Below are 17,370 nucleotides of genomic sequence, written 5' to 3' on the forward strand. Positions count from 1 at the left end.
ATCCAAGGCCATCTAGGGCTTTGGAACTGAAGGTTGCCTGTCTAAGTTCAACTGAGTATTTAAACAAGAATTTAAATGTGTATCTCATATAAATATTAACTTTTAATACGTCTTAACTCTAAAGGATATATTTATTCTTACTTAAGGTTTCTTTTGCTGTCATATAAAAATAAATATATACTTATGCATTAGACATATTCATTGCAATATTGCAGAGTCCTGTAAAGGAAGACAGCCAGGAAATAAGTTCAGAATCCAAAGTGCTAGAAGATGAAGAAGACATTCCTTTACCTTCAATGAAATCTGAAGACAGCGGCATTGCTCTTAGTGCTTCATCTCCTGAACTGTTACAGCATTTGAGGATACCTAGGATAATCCCTGACAAAGATGATGTCTGGAAAAAGGGTGGAAACATGCAGATGACTTTGCACTATATCCAGGAACTGGTTGCAAAATTTGCCAGTAAATACATATTTGAGATACATTTACAGAATTCCAATAATGACAATGTTTCAAAAGTCCATGTCAGACCAGAAAATAACAAAGAGAATAATTACCAAGTTGCCATAAATTCTGGGGATAAAAGGCACTCATATGAATCCAGGCAGATAGTGGTGCCTCAGTTGAAGCGAATGCTAACAGATTTCTTCACTGTACGAGGATCACCTTTTAAACAGAAAGAGCTGAAGCCTTCCTCCCCTTCTGATGAATGTGATAATCCAAGGGATAAAGAGGAGAAAGAGTGGGACTTTGATCCAGTTATGTTTGATTTGGGAGACACACGAGAGGATTGCAGAGAGGCCTTTTCAGCTCTGTGCTATCTCTTACTGGATTGCACTACATTTCCGGTCTACCTTTCTGAAGAAGAGTCTGAACTGTTGCATTTGTCACTCTTTCAAGTGTCTGGTAAGAAGAACATTCTCATTCTAGCATTCTGATAATTTACATCGCAGAAGAATGCAAAAGAAGGAGATTTTGAAGGGAAATATTCACAAATGCTAACCTAAAATCTATACATCTATAAATTAACAAGTGTATCACATTGAATACAATGGATCCTACTAGTCAGTAAAATTATATACTCATTTGTGGCTGATATTTCTGTATTTCTGTATTTCCCTTGCCAGAGCAATTAAGGGTTGCTTAATTTAATAATTTGTTGAATAATTTAATCAGCATATTACCAGGTAAAATGCCACCACTAGTAAAATTAGAAAATGTACCAGCTGGATTAGCATCAAAGTAAAGTTAATGAAAAATTAAGAGTTATTGGCATGCTTTTCAATAATTGCAGAAACAGAGCATTTCAACCACCATATATTTGTAAGCAAATAGTTCAAAGAGACTAAGCATTCTTAGTAAATTTGGAATATTGAATTGCCACTTGGAAAAAAAGTATTCATAAAACTGATGGAATAATAGGTCATCTATATACATTCCGAAACAGAAATACTGAGATGTAATAGATGAATATACACTAAAATACTGTAATACACAGGAAAATATAAATTTAACAAACACAATTCAATATGGGAATGTCATTTTTATATTTTTCAAATCTCCAGTTAATGATTATTTGAATAATGCACCAAACTCTTTATCACTTTCATTAGGAGGCAATGAATCCAGTTTTCCCTTGTGGCTCAAATCCTTGATGACAATATGTTGCTGTGTTAATGACTGCTACATTCAGAATTTGGCCATTTCTGTACTGCTAGAAGTGATCAACCATTCCCAGTCACTGGCATTGGTTATTGAAGACAGAATTAAGCGATATAAAATTCCTGGGCAAAACCCCTTCTTTGGAAGACTGCAGATGGTCACAGTTCCTCCTATTGCTCCTGGAATCCTAAAGCTAATTTCAGAAAAAACTGATTTCTATCAGGTGCTGTGCTTTTTTTTCCACTTAAGACATTTGTGCATATGAGACAATGGAACATTTAGAACTCATGTTATTGTCATTATTACTTGAAGATAACCAATAGCATTTCTTGTTACTTTCCTTACTTAAACTAAGCCAACAAATAACAGAGCCATTTAAGCAGGTGTGGGGATAACCAGTTAAACAAGTACTCTTTTTGCCTTTAATATCATGGTTGCTCACATGTTTAGCAAATAGTATCACATTTATAGTTGCCTTACAACATGCCTTCTCATCCTTCATTAAGGGTCTTATAAAATGACATTTTGTACCAAAATTTTAATCCCTAATTACTATCCAAAACCAATGGCATAAATAACAACTCTGATCACAAACTTGATCAGCAACCAATTCAGTAGAAAACTGTTGAGTACTGAGCTATGATTAAGTGTCTCTCCAGCCCAGTTTAGATTTGTGTTGACATATTTCTTATTTATGCTATTTTTTTAGGTAACAGATGTAAGGTTGCAATTCAAGTTAGCACAATACATGTTAACTCAGTCAGTAAAGGTAGTCAGGGCAACTTTGCTAATGAAGTCAGCTGTATTTTAGTATTCAAGTTGTTGCTTGTATTAGTATAGGCTTCAATGAATTAGTTGATTGGCAGTGAATATGGACAAGAGAGAGGCTGAGTGGAGAACAGAGGTTTTCCAGGAATTGGTGACCAACATGGCACTGTTTTGTCAAAAATAACTGAGAATCACTGAACTAAAGGCCCTGTGTTAAAGTTGTTGAAGGAGCAGAAAGACAAATGGAGAGAAAACAGTAATTTACAATAATAGCATGTGATAATGCAATCCAAGATAACCTACAATCAGTAGTGTCCAAGATTGCAGATAGTAAGCAACTGTGAATAACTTCAATAGAAAATAAGTACATAAAGAATGTTGTTAATAGCTTGTTTCTTCCCATGTTAATTCTGAAATGCATTCAAACTTCTGTATATCCATTGGGGAAAAATAATGTATTATATATCGTAATACGATTTAATATAGAGTTAATGAACATTAAGACCAAGATGTTTTTCATTAATATAGAACTTTCTGTATCCTGTGTTAAATCTTCCTAAAATGGATAATTTGATTTTTTTTTTAAATTACAACAGAGAGTTGCTCAAGTGCTTTGGAATCAGCTAAACAAAGAGACACGAGAGCATCACAATACTTGTGTAGAATTGTTCTACCGTCTACATTGTCTAGCTCCATCTGCTAATATCTGTGAAGATATTATCTGCCATGCATTACTGGATCATGATAAAGTAAGGTTTAGTATTTTGCAATCCTGACCTAAATCAACTCTTCACAGTTTTTCTTGAGCAGTATGCCAAAGTCAAACTTCAAAATAGTTAAAGTTCTCCGTGACATATAAATAATTATTATTTCTGTTATGTAAAATTATAATTCAGCAATATTTTGAGGTCCTTAAGTTAGGCTGAGCACAAAAGAATTGAGGCCTTTGAACTATGGTGCTGGAGAAGACTCCTGCAAGTCCCCTGGATTGCAAGGCGATCAAACCGGTCAGTCCTAGAGGAGATCAACCCTGACTGCTCTTTAGAAGGCCAGATCCTGAAGTTGAAACGCAAGTACTTTGGCCACCTAATGAGAAGGAAGGACTCACTGGAGAAGGGCCTAATGCTGGGAAAGATTGAGGGCAATAGAAGAATGGGACAACAGAGAATGAGGTGGCTGGATGGAGTCACTGAAGCAGTAGGTGTGAGCTTAAATGGACTCCAGAAGATGATAGAGGACAGGAAGGCCTGGAGGAACGTTGTCCATGGGGTCATGATGGGTTGGACACGACTTCGCAACTAACAACAACAAGTTATATACCACTGTTATAGACGATGGTACATACTTAAATATAGGGCTATGTATTGGGGAAATTCCAACATCATAATTATATACATAGTTGTGGAAAACGTGATGAACAAAACAGCATAAGAATTAGAATAATTAGAAGTTTGACATCAGAAAAACAAGGATAAAGTAATACTAGAGCATTTTAACTCCCTAAGATATTGTATCACAGATCTCAAAGTAACATTTTGGAAAAAAGAAGCATTAATGCCACAACCAAGTAAGACATTGCTGAACTCACATATCAGGCTATTTCAAAAAGCCTTAGCACAATGGCTTTTTAACATACTACATTATTAATTGATAAGGTATGTGTGATCTGTCTCACATATCAGCTGCATCTATATAACCAGCTTATCTTTCCCTTCCTCTCTTTCCCACCTCATCATCCCAGTTTAAATCCTGTGTCAGTTTAACTACTCCATGCATCTGATGAAGTGAACTATAGTTCACAAAAACGTAAACCTGTTTAAAATTGTTTACTTATAAAAATTGTCCAAAAATGAAGAAATAATACACTCAATCATTCCTGATGTTAATAACATTTTTTTCCTAAGCCTCATTTTTGTGATCGGCAAAGATTGAAGAAGAATTGCTCATTTTATTGCTGCCATTTTAAATTTGACATTTTCTAAAAATACATTAATTCCCATTTTATTTTTTTATGGAATTGTAAATATTGATTTGTTTAGCTACATATAGGAAAAAAAACATAAGTATAATAAATGCTACTAAGAACTGCTTCCCATATCAGCAAATTATTTCCATGTTCCTTAATTATTATAAAGGTTTTCAGATTTGAATGATAGAAATATGTGTATTTAAATATAGTACATTTAACTATTTTTTTCTTTTATTTTGGATTTCTTTCCTGCAAGTGCATGAGACTGGAAGCACTGTTCAGATTCTCCATCTTGTGGCATTTGACTAGAGAAATTCAGGGCAATAGAACTACATCCCACAGCCGATCTTTTGATAGGTATAACTATTTTGCATTGGTATATTTTAAAAAACTTTATTTAGTGTAATCAGTATAATGGAAATACACTACTGATATAATCTCATATTTGCACAAGGATGTTTATTTTCATTTCATTATTACAGTATTGGGTTTTTGTACTCTGTGTTGTAGTCTTCTCAGAACACTATCATTGTTTCAATAGTTCTGCCTTCTATTATTATTTTTTCCTGTAGATCCCTGTTTGTTGTCCTGGATAGTCTGAATTATTCAGATGGAGCAATTAGTGCTGCAGCACAGGGTTGGTTAATACGAGCACTCTCCCTTAACGACGTTACAAGAATTCTTGAACCTGCCCTTCTGCTTTTATTACATCCCAAGACACAACGTGTCTCCCTTCACTGTATCAAGCAGAAAAACTCAGCAGGTAAGATTATATTTAGGAAAACTCATATTGGATCCGACCAAGATACTATCTAGCTAGAGTGTCTCTTTCCCAAGATGATCGTTCAGATACATCTGGGAAGAATACAAACAGTAGTTCTCCTTTTGTTTCTCTCTGCCAATTAGTTAATGTATTTTAGTGGGATGTTTTCTTTGAACTAGAATTTTATTTAACAAGCACAGATAATATTACTTATAGATCATGCTAACTAATTTAATGCTTTTTCAAGTTATTTTAGTTGATGGCTATCACCATTCCTTGGTTTATAGACTGTTATAGCTTATTTTGTCTCCTATATGTACTGATAACCTCACTTAAACAAATTATTTATATTTTTTAAAAAGCATTGCCCATGTCACCATTAGTATTTTTTCTTCCTAAAGAGAGCAAAAAAAAAAACCACCTTAATTTTCTTGAAATGAAAGTGCTGCAAGTCCTTAATAATAAGCTTCACCCCATGAAATAATTCAAAAAGTTACAATTACACATTTCAGATTTGACCAAGTAACTGTTTGTGTATGTGTGTGTACACTATATATATGAAAAGCATTATGATGGTGGTAATTCTGTTTTCAGTCTCTGTCCTCTTTAGCATGGTATTTTCCTTTTGCATTGTTTCAAAATCTAAGGGACTGGTTTGGACAAAACTCAGCAGCACTTTTTCGTGCAGCTGCTGATAAAAACAGGATCACCAACATGATCGCCAACATCCGATAACGGATATGGCACAAGAAGAAGAAGAAGATTGCTGCTATATGAGTGTTTGTGTATGTATGTGCATGTATTTATAAAACATACTTATTTTAAATTATATGTTCTTTTTAGAAGACATATCTCTATGGTATAAAAAGAAAACCGTCTTTCAGGAATCAGTGAAGTCTCAAGATCTGTGTGAAAGCAATTCTGAAGAAACTTTGCCACTGAGCCAATTCACAGTTGTGGACAGAGAAGCTATATGGGCTGAAGTTGAAAAAGACCCAGAGAAATCTCTATTAAAAAATGAACTCTCTGTAAACAAACATTTTCTATATGCAGAATCACTGCTAGAAATGGGCAAAGATGAGAGTGAACACACTGAATCTGCCGATACCAGTACCGGGCCTGTGGACAGTGATAATACTTCATCATTTTCACCTTCTCTTGAACAGCAAGATCTGAACCATGAGGAGAATAATAGTGCCTCAACAGATGGCAGAAACAGTATGAAGCATACTGGTTCTTCTAATGTTTACCCTGCTGATAGTTCAAAATCAAGTGCTGTGATAAACTTAGTACGTACCGATTCTGATAGAACCCGGGCATCAGAATCTCTCTCAAGTGATGATGAAATGGATTTGGAACTTCAAGCACTTATAACATCTAGATTACTAAAGCAACAGAAAGAAAAACAGGAGATGGCTGAAGCTCTCTTTAAACATGTTCTCTTATACATACAACCATATGATTCAAAAAGGGTTCTGTATGCATTTTCTGTGCTTGAAGGAGTGCTTAAAACAAACCCTAAAGAGTTTATTGAAGCTGTAGCAAGTACAAGCATGGATACAAGTTCCACAGCTCATTTGAATTTAATCTACAATTTATTAGCTCGCCACCAGGAATCACTTGTGGGACAGAGCTTTTATGGCAAACTTCAAATTCAGTCACCAACAATGTGTCCCCATTCATTATTAATAGAATTGTTAATGTATCTATGTTTAAGTTTCCTGCGTTCTTATTATCCCTGTTATTTGAAAGTGACTCATAAAGATGTGCTTGGCAATAGAGATGTCCAAGTGAAAAGTGTTGAAGTATTGATCAGAATGGTGACTCAGCTGACAACAATGGCCAAATCAACAGAAAACAAGAATATAGAATTCATACGCATCTTGCTTGGAAGATGCAAAATTCAAGAATTTGTCCTTCTTTCTCTCTCTGCTTCTATGTATGTTAGTCAGAAATGCTATGAATGTATGTTAGCTAATAAGGCTAATGGTTTAAGTGAGCACTATATCCTTGAGGAAAGTCTTATCAACTTTGGTCATGATCAGATTTGGAGTGAACAGCCTTTACAAATTGAATTAATTAAACTTCTGCAAGTACTAATAGTGTTGGAGCACCATCTTGGGCAGACTCAAGAGGAACAGGAAAATCAGCCAGCCCTGTCTAAGGAATGGCAGAGGGCTCTTAGTTTTCAGGAAGCTATCAGTGCTGTGCAATATGTGCATCCACACCCTATAACTTCTCAGGGGTTATTTGTGTCTGCAGTAGTTCGAGGCTTGCAGCCAGAATATGGCTATGGCATGCATCCATCTTGGGTAGGCTTGGTTACGTACTCTTTGCCATACTTTGGGAAATCTTTAGGATGGACAGTAGCCCCTTTTATTGTACAGATATGCAAGAATCTGGATGAGCTTGTCAACCAATATGAGCATGAAGTGCTGAAGATGTCAACTAAAATGTCAGCAAGGTAGGGAATACCTACTTGTTATCTCTATGTTTTGCTACTTTAGGCTTTTGCTGGTATGAAATACTCCACATTTTCAAAGTAAAAAGTTAATATTCTGCAGTGTGCTTGGGGTTTTTTTCTGTAGAAAAGAACAGTATAAGAAGTAGGAATATGTTTGTATACTTTCTTGGAATATTATATGTCCTAACACATTATCATTTAAGGTGACTAATGGCAATTAATGCTCATGTAGAGTTTTTGCTAATGGTTAAACTTGAGGTACCAGGAATTTGGTATTGAGAGCCTTTGGCCTATAAAGCAGAGGTCCCCAATCTTTTGGGCACCAGGGATCGGTTCCTTGGAGAGAGGTTTTTTCATGGGTTTTTTGTGTGCTGCCTGCATCTCGCAGATGGAGCTTTGCTTGTTTGTGTGGCCCGGTTGCTGGCATGCCGCGGCCTGGTACTGGTCCATGGACCAGGGGTTGGGGACCCCTGCTATAAAGCATATGCTTTACTATTGCATAGTTCCTTTCCTTTCCTGAATTAGGTGGTTCCATTAAAAGGAGTATGTAGATTAGGAAAAAAAATATCATTTCTTTTATCTTTGGTAGATTTCTTCTCTACAGAACATTCTGCTTTTGCTTTCCCCTGCCCCCAACTTTTTAGGGAAAACTTTTAGTTATATGTTTGTTTTTATAGATAAATGATTCTTGGCTAAATAGCCATAGCACATATTCTCTCCGAAAAAAAGAGTGAATAAAAATGTATGGCTAATAGACAGTTACTTATTGTAACTTTCTTTCCTAAAGCATAAATTATAAAAGGGAGAACATTACACCAGATTATCCTTTAACCCTTTTGGAAGGACTTACAACGATTGGCCATTTTTGTCTTCTGGATCATCCAAACCATACCAGAAAGGTATGTGTATGCAACCAAATCATTCTTATAGTAAGATTTGGGGGAGCAAGAATGGTGAAGAAAATCTAAGGCAGGTTTGTTTCTTTGGATATTGATTCATCTCAAAATAATCAGTGATATCACTTCGTAAATTTTAAGGACACGTCTCTATATTTGGTGTCAAAAGTTTTGAGACATGCAATCAATTAATTAAAATTTTGCTCATTTTTTATATTATTATTATTATTATTATTTTGTTCTAGTCACCTTTCAATGCTGATCCAACAAGTCTAAGAAATGCTAGGAATGCCATTTTGGAAGAGTTTCCTCGAATCATTAACACCATGTCTCTTCTCTGGAATGTCATTAAAAAGGAAGATTCTCAAAAAAGACCGTCTGATTTCCTAGGCGTAAAAGGCTGTTCATCAATTTATTTCAAAGCAACAAAAGTATGAATATTTCTCTAAGCTTTAATCTATAGGTGGGATTGGAGCATAAAGTGATAATATTTTCTAATGTGAAATTTTTTACAGATAGCATGGAAGTGATTAACAGCTTTTCTAAAAGATTACATTTTGAAACTTAAAACATTAGTGTAAAATCGAACAATTACATTTTCCATTGTTTCAATTTTTCCAGTTTTATTTTGCTAATATTAATTACGTGTAAACAGATACTTTTTCAACAGCCATAAAGTTAAACCATACTTTTGTTCACCACAATTTCATCCAGTTCAGGGTCAGAATCCCTGGAATATACAAACAAGCATTTGTCTACGAAGGAACAAAAATATGATTAGAGCATTTTTATTTTTTTTAAACAGATATTAAAGAATAAAATCCTAGACTTCTTGAATCCCCTCACTGGACAACTTGGTGTGCAACTAATAGCTGCAACAGCAGCAGTTTGGAGCAGCAAAAGACCTCATAAATATCAAACAAAGGTAAAAGAATGCAAAAGTCCAGTGGGTCATTCCACAGCCAAGGTTAAGCTAGACCTATTACATTCATGCATACAAACATATATTCCTTTAGAGGTAAGCAGTGTTATTCCAAGCATATAAAAGTGTAGCAAATAGCAAACAAAAGAAACTGATTACATGCAAAGTTAATGCAGTTTACACCAAACATATTTCTCTCTATCTTTAGAGATTATCCTTGTTTCTACACAGTGCTTTATAAAATGCCTTTGTTTCTTTGAATTTCTCCCTTCTTTTCAGAATCTGGTCTTTCCATTCTTTCAACCTATTCACTCTTCTTTCCTATATTTCTTTTGCAATTTGATACTTGTTCCGTGTTGATATAAAGCTAGTGCTCAGTTAACAACTGATTAACAATTTTTCAAACTTAAAATGGCACTGAAAAAAAAAGTTTTAAAAACAGTTTTCAAATGTATGACTGTTGTAGCATCCCCATGGTCACCCGGATGCCATTTTTGAGCTTCCCAACTGGCTTCCAACAAGCAAAATCAATGGAGAAGCCCGCAGTAAGTTGTAAGTCACAGTCAGGTGATGTCATACTTCATAACCTGCAATGGTTTACTTAGCAATTGCAGCAGAACTGATATCTTACGTTTGGCACAGTTATATGATGTTTCATTTAATGACAACATCACTTAGTGATAGAGTTGCCAGTTCCAATTGCAGTCATTAAGTGAGGACTACTTTTACAAAGAAATCACTGCCAGCTATTCATTCTTGATTCTGTCTTTGTTTTATCCTGCATGCTTCTTAAATGCCCCATTTGTGCTCCATTCAAGTAATGTTTATGTTTCTCCAGACATATCCAATTCTGTTTCCTACATAATCAAGTGGGTAAAAGCACACTTATATATATGCAGACATTTTCAGTTGTTGTGATGAACATTTGTTCCTTGCATACTGCCTACCATCTTTCAGTCACTACTTAAATGTCTTAAAATGTATTCATCCATTTTTTCATCTTTAGTAAATTCTACTGAAATATTATTGAAGTATTCATTTACTGGTTGTAGTTTGTTGCCATTTAAATATATTATAATAATTGCTCTATCCCAGTTTTCTCATTAAATACAAGTTTATTTTGTTTTGAAAGTTTAATGTTGGATCTGCCCTCTTCTTGTATTATATAATTCACTGCAAATCTTTTGAGTTCTGAGCAACAACATAGCATCAGCTGCATACAAAAGTACACATATATTCATATTTTCAGCCAGTATATCTTTTATATTTCAAGACATTAAACAACCAAGGGGACATTTTTATGTCTGCTTAGTGCTGACTATTCATTACATTTTGTATTTGTTTTTACACTTGCTTTTGTCTTTTGTCACACTAATAGCCAACCTTCAACACAAAACATTCCTATTCACTTTATCATTTATTATTGATTTATTAAATTTGCCGCCCATCCCACTACAAGGAGACTCTCAGCAGCTTACAATGTTAATCATGCTTTATCATATGAACAGGGACTATGCATGGAACTGCATAGTCAACTGCATAGTCATAATACAACTGTATTATGAATTATGTAATTTACTAGGTGCTCATTAGTAAATTTTAGCTTTAAGTATTAAAAGTACTTTGCATATTTTAATCTTTCTAATCAATGAGTATTCATTTACTCCAGTTGTTCAGAACCATGATTAAGAAAATGAAAGCACTCCAAATTATAAAGCAAACGTGTTAATCATGCTTTCTTCCTTTCTGTTAGAAATGCCAGTAAACTCCATCTCTGTAGAACCAGTTTCATCTGATTTGTTACTTTTAGGAAGTCACAGGTTATATGAAATTGAAATGTAAAAATGTTCCTTCCAAGCCACTATTCTCTGGCAAACTACTATTAACACCTTTAAACTGAAGTTCCTGGGATTGAGGTGGGTTATGGGGAGGACTTCATGGACACAAACACAAGAATTGTATGTATGGGACTTCTGGGAAGGTCTAATGCAGCTTGTGCGTGTTGAATGTTTCTCATTCCTATAGTAAATTCTAAAAAATATATGAGTAATAGTGTCTTTTATTTTTTTTCTTTCAGATGCCTCCTAAAGCTAATACATCACAGCTAATATTGGTTGACCTTGTTTGTGCTCTCAACACTCTGAAGACTGACATTATACTGCAGCTAATAAAAGAAGTTGTAAAGAAACCTTCTCAAATTAAAGGCGAAGAGGTAGAAATATGTTTAATGGAACAGTGTAACTCATTTAAAATGATGAAATAATATTTACTTGGGTTTTTTATGCAGGCAGAGAAAGCAGGCTTTTTCATTAAAAGCTACATTTCTTAAAAAGGTTTTGAGTGTTAACTGCTACTGTTTATACAGATCGTTTATACAGATAGTTCTCGACTTACAACCACAATTAAGCCAAACATTTCTATTGCTAACCAAGGTAATTATTAAGTGATTTTGCCCCATTTTATGACCTCTTTTGCCACAGTTGTTAAGGGAATCACTGCAGTTGTTCACTGAATCACATGGTTAAGCAAATCTGGTTTCCCTTATTGACTTTCCTCGTCAGAAGCCAGCTGGGAAGATTACAAATGTTGATCACATGATCCTGGGACAGTGCAGCTGTCATAAATACATGCCAGTTGCCAAGTGACCATGGAGATGCTGCAATGGTCATAAGTGTGAAAAATAGTCATAAGTCCCTTTTTTCAGTGCCATTGTAACTTTGAACAGTCACTATGCAAATGGCCGTAAGTCGAGGACTATCTGTAATATAATGTACTATATTTTCTTTCCCAGAAATCTGCTCTAGTGGATATCCCAGTGCTTCACTTCTGCAATGCTTTCATTCAAAGGTAAATAGGCTTCCTTGCACATATTTCAGCTATTAAGACATGTATATGCCCTCCTATAGAATTTTTATTCCTGATAGTGCAAGGACAGACAAATATTTCAATTAAAATAGCTGCAAATGTGTTAAGATATAATCTCCATGACATTTCTTCTTATGATTTATTACAATGCAATGCAGCAACTTAGACTGTTATTCTAGAAAAGATCATTTTTAAAACAAATCACCAGTCCTAGTTATCATAGCGATAATTACGTAACAGTTATATTAAAAAAAACACTGGCAAATCTTGTGTACTTTAATGCTTTGAAAATACACATACATATGCATACATACATATTCATTATTTGTAACTCAAAGCAATAACAAGTAAACATAGGTTTTTTTAAAAAAGTACCCTCTTCTGTAAATCTGTATACTTCCTTCAATATTTTCTAACTGAAATATAATCCTCCCTCTCTCAGGCTTCCAGTTTCAGCCCTGCAGGAGAACTTCCAGTCATTATTAGGTGTGTTTAAGGAATCTGTGCAATTGAATTTAGCACCACCTGGTCATTTTTTGCTTCTCAGGTATGACAGTAGCAATCACTTTGGTACATGGGCTAATAATCACAATTGATCATTTTGCTGAGTTTCGTTTATTTTTCTGCAGTACTCTGAATGACTTTGTGACAAGAACTCCAAGCCAGGAGAATAAAAAGAATCAGAAAGACTTGCAGGTACTCCGCAGCATCTTTTGAATCTCTGCACTTGGATTTGGAACTGTGTACATGTGTAAAATAGTATGTCATTTACTAACCGTGCAACAAATGTTGCAAGCAACTTAAAAGTGTGTGAAAGATCAATACTTAATCTCTCATGCTATGGATGAGATTAAACTATAATGCTAAAACAGTTGCATAAAAAAAAATCTTTATTGAATTGTTCCCAATTTCAGAATGTCATCTAAAACTTGTCTTTGCTTGTCTTCAAGCAAAAGGATGGTTGTAGATTGTTTTATTGTAATTCAGAGTCTTCTGAATGTTTATTATTTTTTCTTTTCATTGTTCTTACTTTTTAAACCTAAGTTATCCAGAATCATCTAGAATAGGGCAACGTCTAATTTGTATGAATAACTGGAATTTTCAGAATTTAGTAAATCTGTACGCAGTCTGTGGGCTCTAGCGTGCACACTTCTGAGACAACTGTCTCAAACAAACAATGTTGAAGTCCACAAAAGAACAGCAAGCTATTCAAGGGAAGGAAAAGTTGTTGTTTTTTTCACCATTGCATATTATCTATTTGTGTGGATTGCTTTTCTTTCACAGTCTGTTTGCCTTTCAGGATGTAACTCACAAAATATTGGAAGCAGTGGGAAACATTGCAGCTTCTTCTCTAGAACAAACTAGCTGGCTTAGCAGGAATCTGGAAGTGAAAGCTCAGTCTCAGATCTCTTTAGAAGAATCCAATGTGGAAAATAATCTGCATGGTAAGTAAACCAGAAATTGCATTAGTTAACAATCAAAGTATGGAAGACAAGTTTTAAATATATAGATAACATTTACCGGTAAGCTAAATGTTTGATGAAATGTAGTTGTCATGTGTCTGATTAACAAAACACTTAAAAGGACTTTCAGGCATATTTTTTCCTAAAAGCATTTATTAAGGTTACAGAGACGTCAATACAGCATGGTGGAAATGCTTAGGTCTGGCTTCTCTTCCGTTACGCATATACATTCCAAGCATTTCCCACTCCCTTATTGTAGGGTCATGGTTCACATCTTCCAATCAACTTGGAAGATGTGATTTACTTCCGGTTTCTTTCTCCCGGGCTATCCTTATGCTCCTCCCTCTTTCCCAGTTGCTGGTTTAACTATATAAANCCGGCCTGGCGTAGTTTGATTATGTTTCAGTGGGGGGTTTTTTACGGGTGTGTTTTTAGAACAGGCCTGTTATTTAATTCGATTTTAAAACAAACTATTTATTTATTATTGTGGTTTTTAGTATCGCCTGTTCACCGCCCTGAGTCCCGCAAGGGAGATAGGGCGGTATATAAATTTAATAAATAAATAAATAAATAAACAAACAAACAAACAAACAAACTGAAGTTCCTGGGATTGAGGTGGGTTATGGGGAGGACTTCATGGACACAAACACAAGAATTGTATGTATGGGACTTCTGGGAAGGTCTAATGCAGCTTGTGCGTGTTGAATGTTTCTCATTCCTATAGTAAATTCTAAAAAATATATGAGTAATAGTGTCTTTTATTTTTTTTCTTTCAGATGCCTCCTAAAGCTAATACATCACAGCTAATATTGGTTGACCTTGTTTGTGCTCTCAACACTCTGAAGACTGACATTATACTGCAGCTAATAAAAGAAGTTGTAAAGAAACCTTCTCAAATTAAAGGCGAAGAGGTAGAAATATGTTTAATGGAACAGTGTAACTCATTTAAAATGATGAAATAATATTTACTTGGGTTTTATATGCAGGCAGAGAAAGCAGGCTTTTTCATTAAAAGCTACATTTCTTAAAAAGGTTTTGAGTGTTAACTGCTAGTGTTTATACAGATCGTTTATATAGATAGTTCTCGACTTACAAGCACAATTAAGCCAAACATTTCTATTGCTAACCAAGGTAATTATTAAGTGATTTTGCCCCATTTTATGACCTCTTTTGCCACAGTTGTTAAGGGAATCACTGCAGTTGTTCACTGAATCACATGGTTAAGCAAATCTGGTTTCCCTTATTGACTTTCCTCGTCAGAAGCCAGCTGGGAAGATTACAAATGTTGATCACATGATCCTGGGACAGTGCAGCTGTCATAAATACATGCCAGTTGCCAAGTGACCATGGAGATGCTGCAATGGTCATAAGTGTGAAAAATAGTCATAAGTCCCTTTTTTCAGTGCCATTGTAATTTTGAACAGTCACTATGCAAATGGCCGTAAGTCGAGGACTATCTGTAATATAATGTACTATATTTTCTTTCCCAGAAATCTGCTCTAGTGGATATCCCAGTGCTTCACTTCTGCAATGCTTTCATTCAAAGGTAAATAGGCTTCCTTGCACATATTTCAGCTATTAAGACATGTATATGCCCTCCTATAGAATTTTTATTCCTGATAGTGCAAGGACAGACAAATATTTCAATTAAAATAGCTGCAAATGTGTTAAGATATAATCTCCATGACATTTCTTCTTATGATTTATTACAATGCAATGCAGCATCTTAGACTGTTATTCTAGAAAAGATCATTTTTAAAACAAATCACCAGTCTTAGTCATCATCGCCATAATTACATAACAGTTATATTAAAAAGAAACACTGGGAAATCTTGTGTACTTTAATGCTTTGAAAATACACATACATATGCATACATACAATTTTAATGATTTTAATAAGACACAGCTATAAATATTTGGTTTTTAATTGGCTTTTATAGGGGAAATGTTTTATATTGTTTTAACATGCTGTGAGCCGCCCTGAGTCCCGTGGGGAGAAGGGCGGCATATAAGTTAATGAAAAAAAAAAAAAAAAATACATATTCATTATTTGTAACTCAAAGCAATAACAAGTAAACATAGGGGTTTTTTTAAAAGTACCCTCTTCTGTAAATCTGTATACTTCCTTCAATATTTTCTAACTGAAATATAATCCTCCCACTCTCAGGCTTCCAGTTTCAGCCCTGCAGGAGAACTTCCAGTCATTATTAGGTGTGTTTAAGGAATCTGTGCAATTGAATTTAGCACCACCTGGTCATTTTTTGCTTCTCAGGTATGACAGTAGCAATCACTTTGGTACATGGGCTAATAATCACAATTGATCATTTTGCTGAGTTTCGTTTATTTTTCTGCAGTACTCTGAATGACTTTGTGACAAGAACTCCAAGCCAGGAGAATAAAAAGAATCAGAAAGACTTGCAGGTACTCCGCAGCATCTTTTGAATCTCTGCATTTGGATTTGGAACTGTGTACATGTGTAAAATAGTATGTCATTTACTAACCATGCAACAAATTTTGCAAGCAACTTAAAAGTGTGTGAAAGATCAATAATTAATCTCTCATGCTATAATGCTAAAACAGTTGCATAAAAAAAAAATCTTTATTGAATTGTTCCCAATTTCAGAATGTCATCTAAAACTTGTCTTTGCTTGTCTTCAAGCAAAAGGATGGTTGTAGATTGTTTTATTGTAATTCAGAGTCTTCTGAATGTTTATTATTTTTTCTTTTCATTGTTCTTACTTTTTAAACCTAAGTTATCCAGAATCATCTAGAATTGGGCAACGTCTAATTTGTATGAATAACTGGAATTTTCAGAATTTAGTAAATCTGTACGCAGTCTGTGGGCTCTAGCTGTCATAAATACATGCACACCTCTGAGATAACTGTCTCAAACAAACAATACTGAAGTCCACAAAAGAACAGCAGGCTATTCAAGGGAAGGAAAAGTTGTTGTTTTTTTCACCATTGCATATTATCTATTTCTGTGGATTGCTTTTCTTTCACAGTCTGTTTGCCTTTCAGGATGTAACTCACAAAATATTGGAAGCAGTGGGAAACATTGCAGCTTCTTCTCTAGAACAAACAAGCTGGCTTAGCAGGAATCTGGAAGTGAAAGCTCAGTCTCAGATCTCTTTAGAAGAATCCAGTGTGGAAAATAATCTGCATGGTAAGTAAACCAGAAATTGCATTAGTTAACAATCAAAGTATGGAAGACAAGTTTTAAATATATAGATAACATTTACCGGTAAGCTAAATGTTTGATGAAATGTAGTTGTCATGTGTCTGATTAACGAAACACTTAAAAGGACTTTCAGGCATATTTTTTCCTAAAAGCATTTATTAAGGTTACAGAGACGTCAGTACAGCATGGTGGAAATGCTTAGGTCTGGCTTCTCTTCCGTTATGCATATACATTCCAAGCATTTCCCACTCCCTTATTGTAGGGTCATGGTTCACATCTTCCAATCAACTTGGAAGATGTGATTTACTTCCGGTTTCTTTCTCCCGGGCTATCCTTATGCTCCTCCCTCTTTCCCAGTTGCTGGTTTAACTATATAAATACCAGACAGTTCTGCATATTGTCAAAGCAAGAATATAC

At 34.8% G+C, this 17,370-nt stretch overlaps 2 protein-coding genes across 2 annotated transcripts in view; both read left to right on the plus strand.

The window, feature by feature from the left end:
• The window catches only part of DOP1B (DOP1 leucine zipper like protein B), a 50,974-nt gene that overhangs the window by 22,984 nt on the left and 10,620 nt on the right, over positions 1-17,370 (plus strand). Inside the window, exons 14-33 of the mRNA XM_015823171.1 lie at positions 216-906; positions 1,614-1,885; positions 3,027-3,179; positions 4,656-4,756; positions 4,972-5,162; positions 6,006-7,626; positions 8,414-8,525; positions 8,768-8,953; positions 9,328-9,447; positions 11,522-11,656; positions 12,236-12,291; positions 12,752-12,856; positions 12,939-13,005; positions 13,610-13,754; positions 14,374-14,429; positions 14,549-14,683; positions 15,263-15,318; positions 15,940-16,044; positions 16,127-16,193; positions 16,794-16,938. Of these exons, the coding sequence (XP_015678657.1) occupies positions 216-906; positions 1,614-1,885; positions 3,027-3,179; positions 4,656-4,756; positions 4,972-5,162; positions 6,006-7,626; positions 8,414-8,525; positions 8,768-8,953; positions 9,328-9,447; positions 11,522-11,656; positions 12,236-12,291; positions 12,752-12,856; positions 12,939-13,005; positions 13,610-13,754; positions 14,374-14,429; positions 14,549-14,683; positions 15,263-15,318; positions 15,940-16,044; positions 16,127-16,193; positions 16,794-16,938 (4,519 nt within the window). The remainder of the gene's footprint in view (positions 1-215; positions 907-1,613; positions 1,886-3,026; positions 3,180-4,655; positions 4,757-4,971; positions 5,163-6,005; positions 7,627-8,413; positions 8,526-8,767; positions 8,954-9,327; positions 9,448-11,521; positions 11,657-12,235; positions 12,292-12,751; positions 12,857-12,938; positions 13,006-13,609; positions 13,755-14,373; positions 14,430-14,548; positions 14,684-15,262; positions 15,319-15,939; positions 16,045-16,126; positions 16,194-16,793; positions 16,939-17,370) is intronic.
• Positions 14,524-17,034, plus strand: LOC107293984 (protein dopey-2-like). The gene is made up of 5 exons (XM_015823175.1): positions 14,524-14,683; positions 15,263-15,318; positions 15,940-16,044; positions 16,127-16,193; positions 16,794-17,034. The coding sequence occupies exons 1-5, from the start codon at positions 14,549-14,551 to the stop codon at positions 16,944-16,946; spliced, it is 516 nt and encodes a 171-aa protein (XP_015678661.1). The 5' UTR covers positions 14,524-14,548; the 3' UTR covers positions 16,947-17,034.

The sequence above is a fragment of the Protobothrops mucrosquamatus genome, unplaced genomic scaffold, assembly GCF_001527695.2.
Source record: "Protobothrops mucrosquamatus isolate PMUCROS unplaced genomic scaffold, P.Mucros_1.0 scaffold1788, whole genome shotgun sequence".
NCBI classification, from domain to species: domain Eukaryota; kingdom Metazoa; phylum Chordata; class Lepidosauria; order Squamata; family Viperidae; genus Protobothrops; species Protobothrops mucrosquamatus.

What these genes read in the sequence shown, in the direction of transcription:
- LOC107293984 (XM_015823175.1), top strand. Translation starts at nt 14,549, where the DNA reads ATGCCTCCTAAAGCTAATACATCACAGCTAATATTGGTTGACCTTGTT. An exon ending in GGTCATTTTTTGCTTCTCAG is followed by an intron (nt 16,045 to 16,126) that starts GTATGACAGTAG and finishes ATTTTTCTGCAG; the next exon opens with TACTCTGAATGACTTTGTGA. An exon ending in AGAATCAGAAAGACTTGCAG is followed by an intron (nt 16,194 to 16,793) that starts GTACTCCGCAGC and finishes TTTGCCTTTCAG; the next exon opens with GATGTAACTCACAAAATATT.